Below are 13,020 nucleotides of genomic sequence, written 5' to 3'. Positions count from 1 at the left end.
GAGGCTTTATCTATGCTCACCTCTTCTTTTTTCTTACCTTCTTTTCTTCTTCCTTCCTTCCATACAACCACATATCCATCCATCCATCTATCCTTCTATCCATCCAGCTATCACATCCACGCATCCATTCACTCACCTCGTTCATCCTTCTTTTCTTGCACCCACCCGTCCACCTACCAGATTTTCATTATGGGTGATTTTCAATTTACAAAAATAATAACATGCTTGTAACAATTGAAACAACATACTCAAATTTATATATATACACACATATATATAAAGATAAAACTAATCATCATTAATCATGCCTACCTGCTCAAACTCTTCTAAAAAATTGAAGAGAAAGTGTGGCAGTGACCATTCCTGTGGGTGTAAACCCCTTGCAATTGGATGTTTTGATGAGGTTACTTCAGTTAAGCTTTGTCCCATCACAGTCATAATAGGTATTAATCCTAGTACTGGAGGGAATGAACTCAGACATAAGAGAGACAAAGCCAGAGAAGGAGTAGCTAGAAGGTGGACATCAGTGGAATCCAGAAAGAAGGGAGAGACCAGGAGACACTGCCATGTGTCTTGCCATGTGGAGCCAAAAATCACCAGCAGTCAGCCTCAGAATGCTGCTCTTCGGGAAGAAAGTATCACCTTGATGATGCCTTGATTTGGCATCATAACCATAAACAAATAAATTCCTATTGTTTAACCCAACACATTTCATGGTATTTGCTTAAGCAGAGGGAATACTCCCTAACTCATTCTACAAGGTGAACATCACCCTTATACCAAAGCCAGATGAAGATACCACAAGAAAATGAATTACAGGCTAATATCTCATGAATATAGATGCAAACTGAACCCAACAGCACTTTAAAAGAATTATGATTAAGAGGGATTTATCCCAGGTATGCAAGTATGGTTCAACATAAGAAAATCAATTAATATAATACATCCCATTAACAGAATGAAGGGAAAAAAACCCTACATGATCATCTCAATTGACAAAGGAAAGGCATATGACAAATTCCAGCACCCCTAATTGATAAAACAGCAACAACAACAACAAAAAGCACTTAGAAAACTAGGAATAGAAGGAAACTTCCTCAAAATTATAAAGGGAATATATGGAAAAAAACACAGCTAACATCCTATTTAATGGTGAAAGACTGAAAGCTTTTTCTCTAAGATCAGGAACTAGACAAGGATGCCCAATGTCACCACTGTTATTTAACATTGTACTGAGACTTCTTTTCAGAGCAATTATGGAAAAAAAAAAAACCTAACATCCAAATTGGAAAGGAAGAAGTAAAACTCCCTTTTTGTAGATGACATGATCCTATAGAAGAAAATCCTGAAAAATCCACAATAAAACTCTGAGAGCTAATATATGAATTCAGCAAGGTGGAGGGATACCAGTGCAACATGCAAAAATCAGTAGTGTTTCTATATATTAGTAATGAGCAATGGGAAAAAGAAATCAAGACAAAAATTTCACTTACAATAGCAACTAAATGAATCAAATATCTAGGAATAAATTTCACCAAGGATATAAAAGACTTGAGTGCAGAAAACTACAAAATATTCCTGAACAAAACTGAAGAAACACTAAATAAATGGAAGGACATTCCATGTTCATGGACTGGAAGACTAAATATCATTAAGACATCAAATGTACACCTAGTGATTTAGAGATTCAATGCTATCCCAATCAAAATTCCAACAACCTTCTTTGCAAAAATGGAAAAGCCAATCATCACATTTATATGGAAGGGTAAGGGGCCCCGAATAACCAAAGTCATCTTGACAAAGAACAAAGTTGGAGTACTCATAGTTCCCTATCTTAAAATTTATTGCATTACAATAACCAGATCAGCATAGGGCAGCAAGTGTAGCTAGTTGGTTGTGTACCTGCTTCCCAAGTACAAGGACCTGGGTTCAATCCCTGATGCCTCCTAAACAAACAAACAAACCAAAACAACATGTTACTGGCATAAGACCAGATGTAGAGACCAATGAAATAGAATTGAGAGTTCAGATATCAACCCTTACATTTAAGGCCAACTGATATTTGACAAGGGGCAAAGATCACTCAATTGGAAATAAATAGTCTCTTCAATAAATGTTTCTTATAAAACTGGATGTCTAAATGCAAAAGAATAAAGGTAACCTCTACCTCACACCATATATATTAATAAAAATCAACTCAAAATAGATCAAAGACGTAGCTGTAAAACCCAGAATGATAAAAATCTTAGGAGAAAACAGGACCTTGTGTTGGGCAATGATTTTCTTAGACTTTACACCCAGAGCACAAGCATGCAACAAAAGAAAAAAAAAATAGATAAATGGTACTTCATGAAAATTTAAAACTTTTGTGCATCAAAGGACTTTATCATGAAGTGAAACGACCACCTATACAATGGGTTGTATATTTAGAATATATAAAGAAAAGGGTTTAATATCCAGAATATATAAACAAATCATTCAGCTCAAGGGGGAAAAAAACAAAAAAAAAGACAATTTTTGTCCAGTAAAATAAATAAATGGGCAAAAGACTGGAATAGACATCTCTCCAAAGAAGATATCCTAATGGCCAATAAGCACATAAAAAGATGCTCAACATCATTAGCTATTAGGGGAATGCAAATCAAAACCACAAGAAGATACCATTTCACACCCACTAGAATGGCTACTATTTTTAAAAGCGGTAGATTGCAAGTGCTAGAGAGGATGTAGGGAAATAGGAACACTCATTCATTGCTGATGGGAATGTTTTAAAATGATGCAGCTATTGTGGTAGACAGTTTAGCAGGTCCTCAGAAAGTTCAGTATAGAATTACCATATGACCTGTAATCCCATTTCTAGGTATATACCCAAAAGAATTGGAAGCAGGGACTTGAACTGATATTTGCATACTCGTGTTCATTGCAGCATTATTCACATTTGCAAAAAGATAGAAGCAACCCAAGTGTCCATCAACTAATGAATGGATAAATTAAACATGGTATATATAGACAATATAATATTACTCAGTCACAGAAAAAAGAAGGAAATTCTGATACATGCAACAACATGGATGGAATCTTGAAGACACCATGTTGAGTGAAATAATCCTATCACAAAAGGTCATATTGTATGATCTCACTGATATGAAATAATTATAATAAGCAAACTCTTAGAGTAAGAATCTAGAAATATAGGGAACCAGGGGATAGAGTGGGGGTAGGAAATAGTTAAGATTTTAAATGTACAGAGTTTCTATTTGGGATGATGGAGAAGTTTTGGTAATGGATGATGGTGATGATAGCTCAGCATTGTGAATGTAATTAACAGCACTGAATTATACATGTAAATGTGGTTACAGAGGAAATTTTAGGTTTTGTATATGTTCCTAAAATAATTTTTTAAAAAATCCATGTAACTATACAACACAGTAAACCCTAAATTAAATCAATATATAGAGTTAAATAATAGAATTATTAAATGAGTTTTCATTAATTGTAGCAAATGTACCACATCATTGCAAGGTCTTAATAATAGGGTGACATATGGGAACCCTGTATTTTATGCCTGATATTCTGTAAATGTGTAACTTCTCTAAATAAATAAATAACCTGTACATATAGTCTTATACACTGATGATTTTCTTCCCATGGATTAAATTCCTAGAACAGGAATAGGAGGTTGAAAAGTAGGTATATTTCTAATGTTAACAGAAGTTACCATTTGCATTCCAAAAAAGAATTCGAATCTTACATTTCCACCAGTTGTATATAGTAGAGAGGACTCTCTCCCTCATGTTCCCATCAGCAATATATGTTATCACTTATTTAAACTTTTGCCAATCTGATGGAAGCAAAGCAATATCCTATTTTTCCTCCCCATCTATTTAATTGATATTTTTTAAAAATAGGCACATTGCAAGTTTGACGCAATGCTTTTGATCATTAATTCCATTTCATTGGAATTCTCTGTAACTCACTTAAAGGGAATACTACTTTCCCTTTACAAGCACAATGAGAATGGGCCCTTTAAAAACTCCTGTATATGTTTAGAGAGAGCTAGATTTATGCCTTTCCTGGGATTTGAAGATCAGATAGTGCTTTCTACGTTGTTGGCGCTCTTGCTCTCTGGTTTTCCCTAGAGCCTCTATTTTCAGCACCTTTCTTTCTGACTCCTTCTCCATCCAAACTACTGTTTATTTTACATCTTAATATTCAATTAAAATACTTTAATAAGCTAGGAAAATATATTTTGTTTGTAACAATATTCCGTGTGTGATTATAGTGATAACACTTGGGGACTTTAGTGGACAAGCTCTGATGCTGTCTGCTCACTGGAAGCGCCATGGTCTCATCTATTTAGTCATCACTTGTGCAAACTAGAGTAGGAGAAGCCCCAGTTTTTAAACCTGGATACCTTTCCCAGGTCAGGCTTTCCCCAGTTCCCCATCCACTAACACACTGGAGCAAGCTACAACAGAGGAAGCCCTGTGGGCATTGACAGAGCCCCATAGAATTGTGGGAACTCTGGCTTCACTCCCTAAGTAACTTAGTCCATCCTCCCTGGGGAATTTTGACAGGGATGTCACTCATTAAAGAAGGCTTTAGAAGCTCCTGGGCCCAGCAGCACTTCCATGTGTCATAGAATCTGCCTACCTGGTTCTTGAGCTGTAGAAATGGGGGCTTCGAACCCATGAAGAGCCTAAGTAGACTGTAGCTCTCCTGAGGGCACCTCTGGGTCTTTTCATCACCCAGTTGGCTTCTTCTACAAATTAGTCTCTGTCCAGGCAATAGAGGTACCCCAGGAACCTCCCAGAGGAGAGAAACATGACAACTGAAGATGTCAGCAATGTGGCAATTTGGTTAGGGATTCACTCTAATAATGTATGTCTGATTGTTTAAAATTTAGTTTATACAATATTGTTCCTAAGTCTAAAGGTGTTCATTTTTCCTTTCACCAAAATGCAGCATCTGGACCAGCTTATGAATCTTCCACTGGATTCTGTGAAGATGGAAACTTGTTATATTAAAGTCAACCCGCTTCAAGAACGACTGCAGGATCTCAAGAACCGCTTCAGATTCCCTCATGTCGAGCTGGTGGTTCAGAGGACGCAGAACTACATGCAAGAGGTGGGAGCACCAGGGGCATGCTTGGTGGATGAGGACGGAGAAAGGGCAGAGAAATGGCTGGCAAAGGAGACCGATGTGCCCTTGTAGCTCAGGGAAGTGAGGCACATTGCTCTAGTCATCATGTCAGCTGAGGATGTGTTTTGTCCTTCCAGCTGGCTTTCTTTCTTCCATGTTGACTGATGAACATCATAGAGAAGAAATATCTCAGGGAAGTAGACTAGCATGAATTGATAATTAATTACTTGATTTGTCAAATCTGTGCTTTGAACCCTGGCTGCACATTAGAATCATCTGGGGAGCTTTGAAGAAATGCTGACACCTAGGCTTCAGCCCCAGAGATTCTGATTCTATGTTTTTATACATTTTCTAAGCCTTCCCCCACTCCAGTTCCCCTTCCCATGGCTTCTGATAGGTAACCAAGGTTGAGAACCATTTGCTTAAGTTAATTTCCCAGCCTAGTTAAGAGCAACAATATAATAATAATAGTAAATAGCTTCATAATGATATTTGAATTTCTTGCGTCTTCTTTGCGGGTTCCCTGTTTTCCCCTCAAGGAACTTTTCCCCCAGGAACAAGAATGAATCGCATAAACTCTTTTATATATTATGGTGCTTTCCAAATAAAGAAAGGGTGTGATTCTTGAAACTTATGAGATATAATTGTATTTAATAGATGATCTCAGGGAACTTATTGTGGGCCAGACGCAGTGCTGGATCCCGTTTCAGAGAGTTCATAGTGAGACAAATCTTACTAGATAAATCCACTGTAGTGCTTAAAAGTTGTTTGGGATCATAGGCTTGGTGAAGTAAAGAGTGTTTTTTTTTCCTTTAGGAGTTATAGGCAGCTATAAGAGATACTACTTTTGCCTAATGTCTGAGTTGGGAGGATTCAGATGGAGAAGGAATGAAATTGGGTAACAGTTTCACAGAAGTCCCTTTGATAATACTGGACCCTGGTGAAACAGTTATGAGCACAAATGCAGGGAATTAGGAATTTAAAATGCTCACTTTCCCTAACCCAAGAGCATGTCAGCCTCGTCTCCACAAAGACCTGACCTTGCTTTTCTTCCCAGACTTGCAGAGAAAGGAAGACCCCTGAGGCTATAGGAGGCTAAGTGGAGACAGGTGTGCTGCAGAGTGGTTTGCTTCCACCTAGAAGCACAGGTGGAGAATGAAAGCAAGCAAAAAAATGAGAGAAGGCTCTTACCTCATCTCTTTAAGCCCTCACTGCAGGTACCAGAGAATGGTGGAAGGGAAATGAGATTCTCAGTTCCATGATCTTGGGTTCTCCAGTTCAGGGCTGAGGAGAGGAGAGGAGATAAAAAGATGCATGCATATCTTTTGAGCGTGAGTGTGTGTACGTGCATGTATGTTTCCTAGTCTCTTACAGGTCCCAGTGTGGCCATATGGCTCTAATGTGTCCCAAGTCTAAGGAGTGGGATGAGGGCCTGCTACCTGAGGGGATTCATCTCGGTGGTTCACCCCTCATTTCTCCCTCCAAGCCTGAATGAATGGGGCCTGATGAACCCCGCCTCTGACGGCGATGTGTTTCTGTGTTCGTTTTGGTTTCCAGCTCATGGAAAACGCAGTGTTCACTTTTGAGCAGTTGCTTTCTCCTCATCTCCAAGCAGAAGCCTCTAAAACGACAGTGGCTATGGAGAAGGTTAAGTTCCGGGTCTTAAAGGTAAAATTTTTCTTTCATTCGTGGAAAGAAAAAAACAGAAATGTGGCCCCTCTTTCTTTTGTTAAGTGGAAAATATGATGTTCTCTTTTTCATTACCCTCCTTTTCTCTCCAACCTTTCCCCCTTCTCCGAAGTACCAGTGACTGTAATCAAGCAGCAGATCCCCAGCATGACTCGTGACTGTTCTGCCATCTAGTGGCTATGTTAAGGCCTTAGCATCGTCGCCAATCAGCTGGAAGTGATGCGTCCCAGCTTATTTTCATAACAATTAGACTCGACAAACATTTATTGACTGTCCACTATAAGCAAAGCATTGCGATAGGTATTGCATGCAGTATAAAAATAGGCAAGTGTTTACAGTATCATAAAATCAACTTAAATTGCCCAGTGTTTTTTAGAAAAATCAAAAGCTCATGGCAGCCATATGAAATTGTTTTAAATGTGCTTAATGCATAAGTATATAAAAATGGCTGTAATAATAGCAGATTGCATATATATGACATATTTTAAAGTTTTTAAAAATCTGCCTCAGTTCATGGGCTCCTCACAAGAATTTATGAAACAATTACAATGTTCCTTCATTCTACAAATCAGTAAACTAAGAGATAAAGTGACTTCCTTAAACGCCACAGGCTAAGTAAGCAACGGTGCAGTGCGCATAGAGTTAAACTACCTTTACCCTAGTGTACTAATATTCACTACCTCCTGCTTTCTCTAAACAGTGCTTTGGAGCAGAAGATCAAAGTCCATAGAGCCTAGGGGTGGTCCCTGAATTGTAGACTTGCCTATGTCTCATAGGCAGGCAGAAATTCTAGCAACAAAATCATTGAGATTAAAGGCAATATTTATCATGGTAAAACAAATAAAATTGTAGTTGAGTTGAAAGAAAGTGTCCAAGTCAAGTGCTTCAGCACAGAAGAAGAAAGCAGTTGAAATCCATTCAGATATTGCACCTCAGTTTTGAAAGGGATTTAGAAAACCTTGAGCCCAACTTTTTATCCAGTATTAAGCAGCCTGCATGGTCAAGCCTGTACTGCAGGGGTGGTCAAATTTGTACTGGGTCACCCCCTGTGTCAGGATGCTTCCTCCCTTCTAAGGACAGCCCTTCTCTGGACACTTCTGACTGAAAGGACATGCTTCCACGTGTTACTCTAAAGTTCTTACCACTGGTAATCTCATCTTACCATTTTTGTTCATCTCCTTCCACATGTAGCCTTTGGTTGTTTTAGTTTCCTTGGATGCTTAAAAATACCATCAAATGGATTGGTTCAAACAATGGAAATATATTTGCTTAAAATTTTGTGGTTGGTAAAGTGTCCAAATCAAGGTATCATCAAGGCAATGCTTTTTCCCAAAGACTGTGGCATTCTGGGCTGGCTGCTGGTGACCCTTGGTCCTTAGCGTGTCACATGGCAAGGCACATGGTGGCATCTCCTGGTCTCTGACTTCTCTTCTGGATTTCACTGATTTCAACTACTTACTTCCTGTAGCTTTCTCTCTCTCTGTCTGAATTTCATTCTCTTATGAAGGAATCCAGTAATAGGATTTAGACCCATCCTGATTGGTGGGCCACACCTTAACTGAAATAGCCTCATCACAAAGGTCTACTTACACTGGGTTCATACCCACAGGAATGGATTAAATTTAAGAACATGTTTTCCTGAGATATAAACAGCTTCAAAACACCACAAAAGCTATAATGGTGTCCAAGTTATCAGTCCTTTCATCTCTTTAACCATCTCTTGCTTGGCCTGGCCATTCTGCTCTGGTCTCTAGTTTTAGATATTCAGCCCAGAACAGAGCAATTCACCATTTTTCTTGTTATACTAAACTTCTTTCATTAACATGTCACATTCAAAATGTAGCTATCAGTCAGATCCTCTCTGCCCTTGAGGAAATGAATACAGTCCACTGACCCTGCTTTCAGGATGTGGAGTGAAAGATATAGATGATCTTGTCTCCCATAGACATCTCCAGGACAGGGATTGAAGAAATACAAATTCATCCCCCAGGTCTATCTCCAACTTTCTTTTTTTTTAATACATTTTTTTTTAAGATTTATTTTTCTCCCCATCCTCCCCCCCCCCCAGTTGTCTGCTCTCTGTGTCCATTTGCTGTGTGTTCTTCTGTGACCACTTCTATCCTTATCAGCAGCACTGAGAATCTGTGTGTCTTTTTCTTGTGTCATCTTGCTCTGTCAGCTCTCTGTGTGTGCGGCACCATTCCTGGGCAGGCTGCACTTTCTTTCGCGCTGGGCGGCTCTCCTTACAGGGCGCACTCCTTGCGCATGGGGCTCCCCTACGTGGGGGGCATCCCTGCCTGGCAGGGCACTCCTTGCACGCATCATCACTGTGCATGGGCCACTCCACACGGGTCAAGGAGGCCCGGGGTTTGAACTGTGGACCTCCCATGTGGTAGGCGGACACCCTATCCATTGGGCCAAATCTGCTTCCCCCAACTTTCTTTACAACACGGAAACCACTCTGCTTTGTTCTTGCCTGAGCTTCCACATCTGTAGGAGGAGAGGGTAAGATTGGTCATTATTAGTCGTAACCTCCACCTGGAAGGTGAGAGAATTATGTAAAAAGATCTCTGAGACCTTGGAAACAAACACCACAAAAGTCATCAAACGCTGGGGGTGGGGGTGGGGGAGGAAGCCGAGTTTTTTGTTTAAGCAAAAGTTAACAGATTGCAGTGTTGCTCTTTAGCATATGTTTCTATCTCTGTATTGACAGCAATATGATTATGACAGCAGCACCATCCGGAAGAGGATATTTCAAGAGGCATTGGTTCAAATCACACTTCCCACTGTGCAGAAGGCATTGGCGTCCACATGCAAACCAGTAAGGGGATGGGTTTCTCAAAAGGGCCTGCTCTTCCAGCCCTATTCAAGCAAGTTCTTTTGCTATTATGTGCTTGCAAACAGTTGACTAGTCCATGGAGAAGTCAGCAAACTTTTTCTATAAAGGATCAGATAGTAAATATTTTAGGCTTTGCTGGGTATACTGTCCCTGTCACAAATAATGCTGTGGCTGTAGTGTGAAAGCAGCCACAGACAATATGTAACAATGTAAACAAATGTGTATGGCTGTATTTCAAAAAAAAGTTTATTTACAGAAATAAGTGACTGTCTGGATATGCCCACTATTGTACTAGACATAATCTCAAATTATTTTGAGTTTGAGTCAAGCTTGGCGTTGATACCAGGTATTCTCATCGTAGTCTGACTCATAGGTCCAAAATGTCCTTTGGAACTTGACCTCTACATCCAATAAAACACCTTAAGTAACATGGTTACAGAAGGATACTACTAGGATATTTGTCTCATTAAAGCTAGTAATAAATCCGGTGTTTGTTTAGTGAAATCAACAAAACCATTTAAAGCTGCTAAAAAATAGGACATCCACTGATGTCCATGAATGATGATTAGGATTATGAAGGTGTAACTTAGTTTGCAGAGCAGAGTAATGGGCAGGCAAACTCTGGATTCAAGTCCTGGCCTCACCACCTATTGACTTTGAGGCCTTGGGCAAGTTACTCATTCTCTCTTGGCCTGAATTTCATCTTTTATAAAGTGGAGATAATAATACTTTGCAGTATACCTTTCTTAAGATTAAGGTAGATGACTAGAATGATACAATTAACTTTTCATGAGTGCTTACCTTGTGCCAGGCACTGTGTTGAACACTTAGTGTAGGTTATCTCAATAAATTCTCAAAACAATCCTGTAAGGAGGTACTATTAATATTCCCTTTGTACAAATGAGGAAACTGAGAAGTTCAGAAATGGGCCTAAAATGGTAGAACTAGTAATGATCAACACTGGAACCCAGCATACACTCACCTATCACATGGAAGGTCACACAGTATCTTCTACTGCTGCACCACCACCACCACTACCACCATCACCACCACCACCACTACCACCACCATCACCACCATCGTCACCACCACCACCACCACCGCCACCACTATTACCACTACCACCACTACTACTACCACCAACAACAACATCACCAATACCATCACCACTACCACCACCACTGCCATCACCGCCGCCACCACTACCACCACCGTCACCACCACTACCACCACCGCCACCACTACCACCACCACCGCCACTACTACCACCGCCACCACTACCACCACCATCACCACCGTCACCACCACTACAACCACCACCACCACCACTACCACCACCACCACCGCCACCACTATTACCACTACCACCACTACTACTACTACCAACAACAACACCAATACCATCACCACTACCACCATCACCGCCACCACCACTGCCACCACTACCGCCACCGCCACCACTACCACCACCATCACCACCATCATCACCACCACTACAACAACCACCACCACCACCACCACTGCCACCACTCTTACCACTACCACCACTACTACCACCACCATCACCACCACCACCACCGCCACCACTACCACCACCGTCACCACCACTACTGATACCAACACCACTACTACGCTATTATTACTGCTATTGCTACTACTACTTCAACATTTCAGAAATGATCTGAGACTGACCATTTGCACGGCCTCCTCCCTCTTGGAGCAAATAATAAAGAGCTTTTTAGAATCTGAAAAAAGCTTTTTGGCAGATTGGAGACTCTCTATACATCAGAATGAAAACCTTTGCGTGAATTATTTTACTATGGAAGGTTTTTTGGCCATTTTTATATCCTGGAAATGCTATCTGTTTTAAGATCATCATCAGCATATTTAGTACCTGGCATTTATTTCTGAGGTTATATTTCTGTAATAGAAGGGAATTTGATCAAGAGAGGCAAGCAGGGAATCAGTCTACATGGCCTTATGTGAACAGCAGAAGTTCAGCAGCCCAAACGATGCCTCAGTCCACGTCTGGATGTGTCTAGCATGAAGAGCTTCTGCTGAGGACTTTTTTGTATTTCAGGCCCAAAGGCAGTTTGGGGACCACCAAGTCACTCCTTCTAGATAGAAGGGTGAGGAAGGTACCCCTCCCATTCTTTTCCCATCTTTCAAAACATCAGCAGGTAGAGGGGTGCCCCATCTGTGAGAAGCTTTTGTGACTTTTAATCAACAGAGATTTGTTTCAAAAGAGCGTGTGACCTAGATCTTTCAGTAAGGAAGGATATTGTATCAGTGTGAAGAGATGTTTAAAATTCTGAATTTATACAACAGATAAAATAGGGGATCATCAGCTCATAGAATGGTTATTTTACTAAATTATTTTTCCTTGGCTTCTTGAAATAGCAACTTCCTAGGTTTGTGGTACTCAGCCCTGTCTGCATATTAGAATTTCCAGGGGGAGCTTTTTTTAAAAAAACAAAAACAAAAATCTCTGATTCCCTGAGATCCACTCCCAAGAGACTCTTGATTTAGTAGGCCCAGGGCATTAAAAATATAATACAATTCAATCAATTCAATAAAGAGTTGTTTTGTAAAGTTGGACACATTACAACAGTACGACTATCCCTAGAATTTATTCTTTTCCACTGATTTTTTTCCCACAGTTTGAAAGGTCCATTGTTTGTTTACTCAGCTAACATATGTTGAATATGTATCACCTGTGATGCAGACATGGTACCGGGAAAACGTCCCTTCTCTCCAGACTAGATCAGGAGACAGGCCAACCTTCTGCTGGGTGGTGAGCATCACAGTCACCATTGGAGAACAGTGGTGGCCAGTGGTCCCAGGGTGCTCAGCTCTGCCGCAGGGCCAGGGAGGACTTCCCAGAGGCATGCTTTGACCCAGTCCTGAGGGATGACTAGCAGTTGATGAGGGGGTGAGAGAGAGGGAGAATACATTGGGAAGATGAAATGGCATTCCAGGCACGAGCCTGAGCATCTGGTTTTGCAGAGGAGATGAGACACAGAACACTGAAGCAGCTATCCCAGGGCCACAAGCTAGGCTAAGGCAGTGTCCAGCCTCCTGTACAGTGGAAGCTCTTTCCATACAGTTCTTATCTGTATGTCAGTCCTGTCTCACGACACTCTAGGGGTCTCTGAAGGTCATGTCAATGCTAGTCTTCTTCATCTTTTTTGAGCATGCGTATAAAAGGACCCCATTACTGTTGTCTGTAATGTGGGTCTAGGCTATGACTCCCCCCAGTCCTAGCACAGAAGATTGTCTTGCTGTAAATCCTGTCCCTCCAGGCCAAAGGCAGCAAATCCCACTGCTGATACGCCCTGGCTCTCTAAGAG

At 40.7% G+C, this 13,020-nt stretch overlaps 1 protein-coding gene across 1 annotated transcript in view; it reads left to right on the top strand.

Annotated features, from left to right (window-relative positions):
• The window catches only part of NIBAN1 (niban apoptosis regulator 1), a 156,656-nt gene that overhangs the window by 135,899 nt on the left and 7,737 nt on the right, over positions 1–13,020 (top strand). Inside the window, exons 10-12 of the mRNA XM_004468428.5 lie at positions 4,966–5,127; positions 6,700–6,810; positions 9,545–9,652. Coding sequence (XP_004468485.2) covers positions 4,966–5,127; positions 6,700–6,810; positions 9,545–9,652 — 381 coding nt within the window. The remainder of the gene's footprint in view (positions 1–4,965; positions 5,128–6,699; positions 6,811–9,544; positions 9,653–13,020) is intronic.

This window comes from Dasypus novemcinctus, chromosome 13 (assembly GCF_030445035.2).
Source record: "Dasypus novemcinctus isolate mDasNov1 chromosome 13, mDasNov1.1.hap2, whole genome shotgun sequence".
NCBI classification, from domain to species: domain Eukaryota; kingdom Metazoa; phylum Chordata; class Mammalia; order Cingulata; family Dasypodidae; genus Dasypus; species Dasypus novemcinctus.
This window is presented reverse-complemented; position numbering and strand designations above follow the sequence as displayed.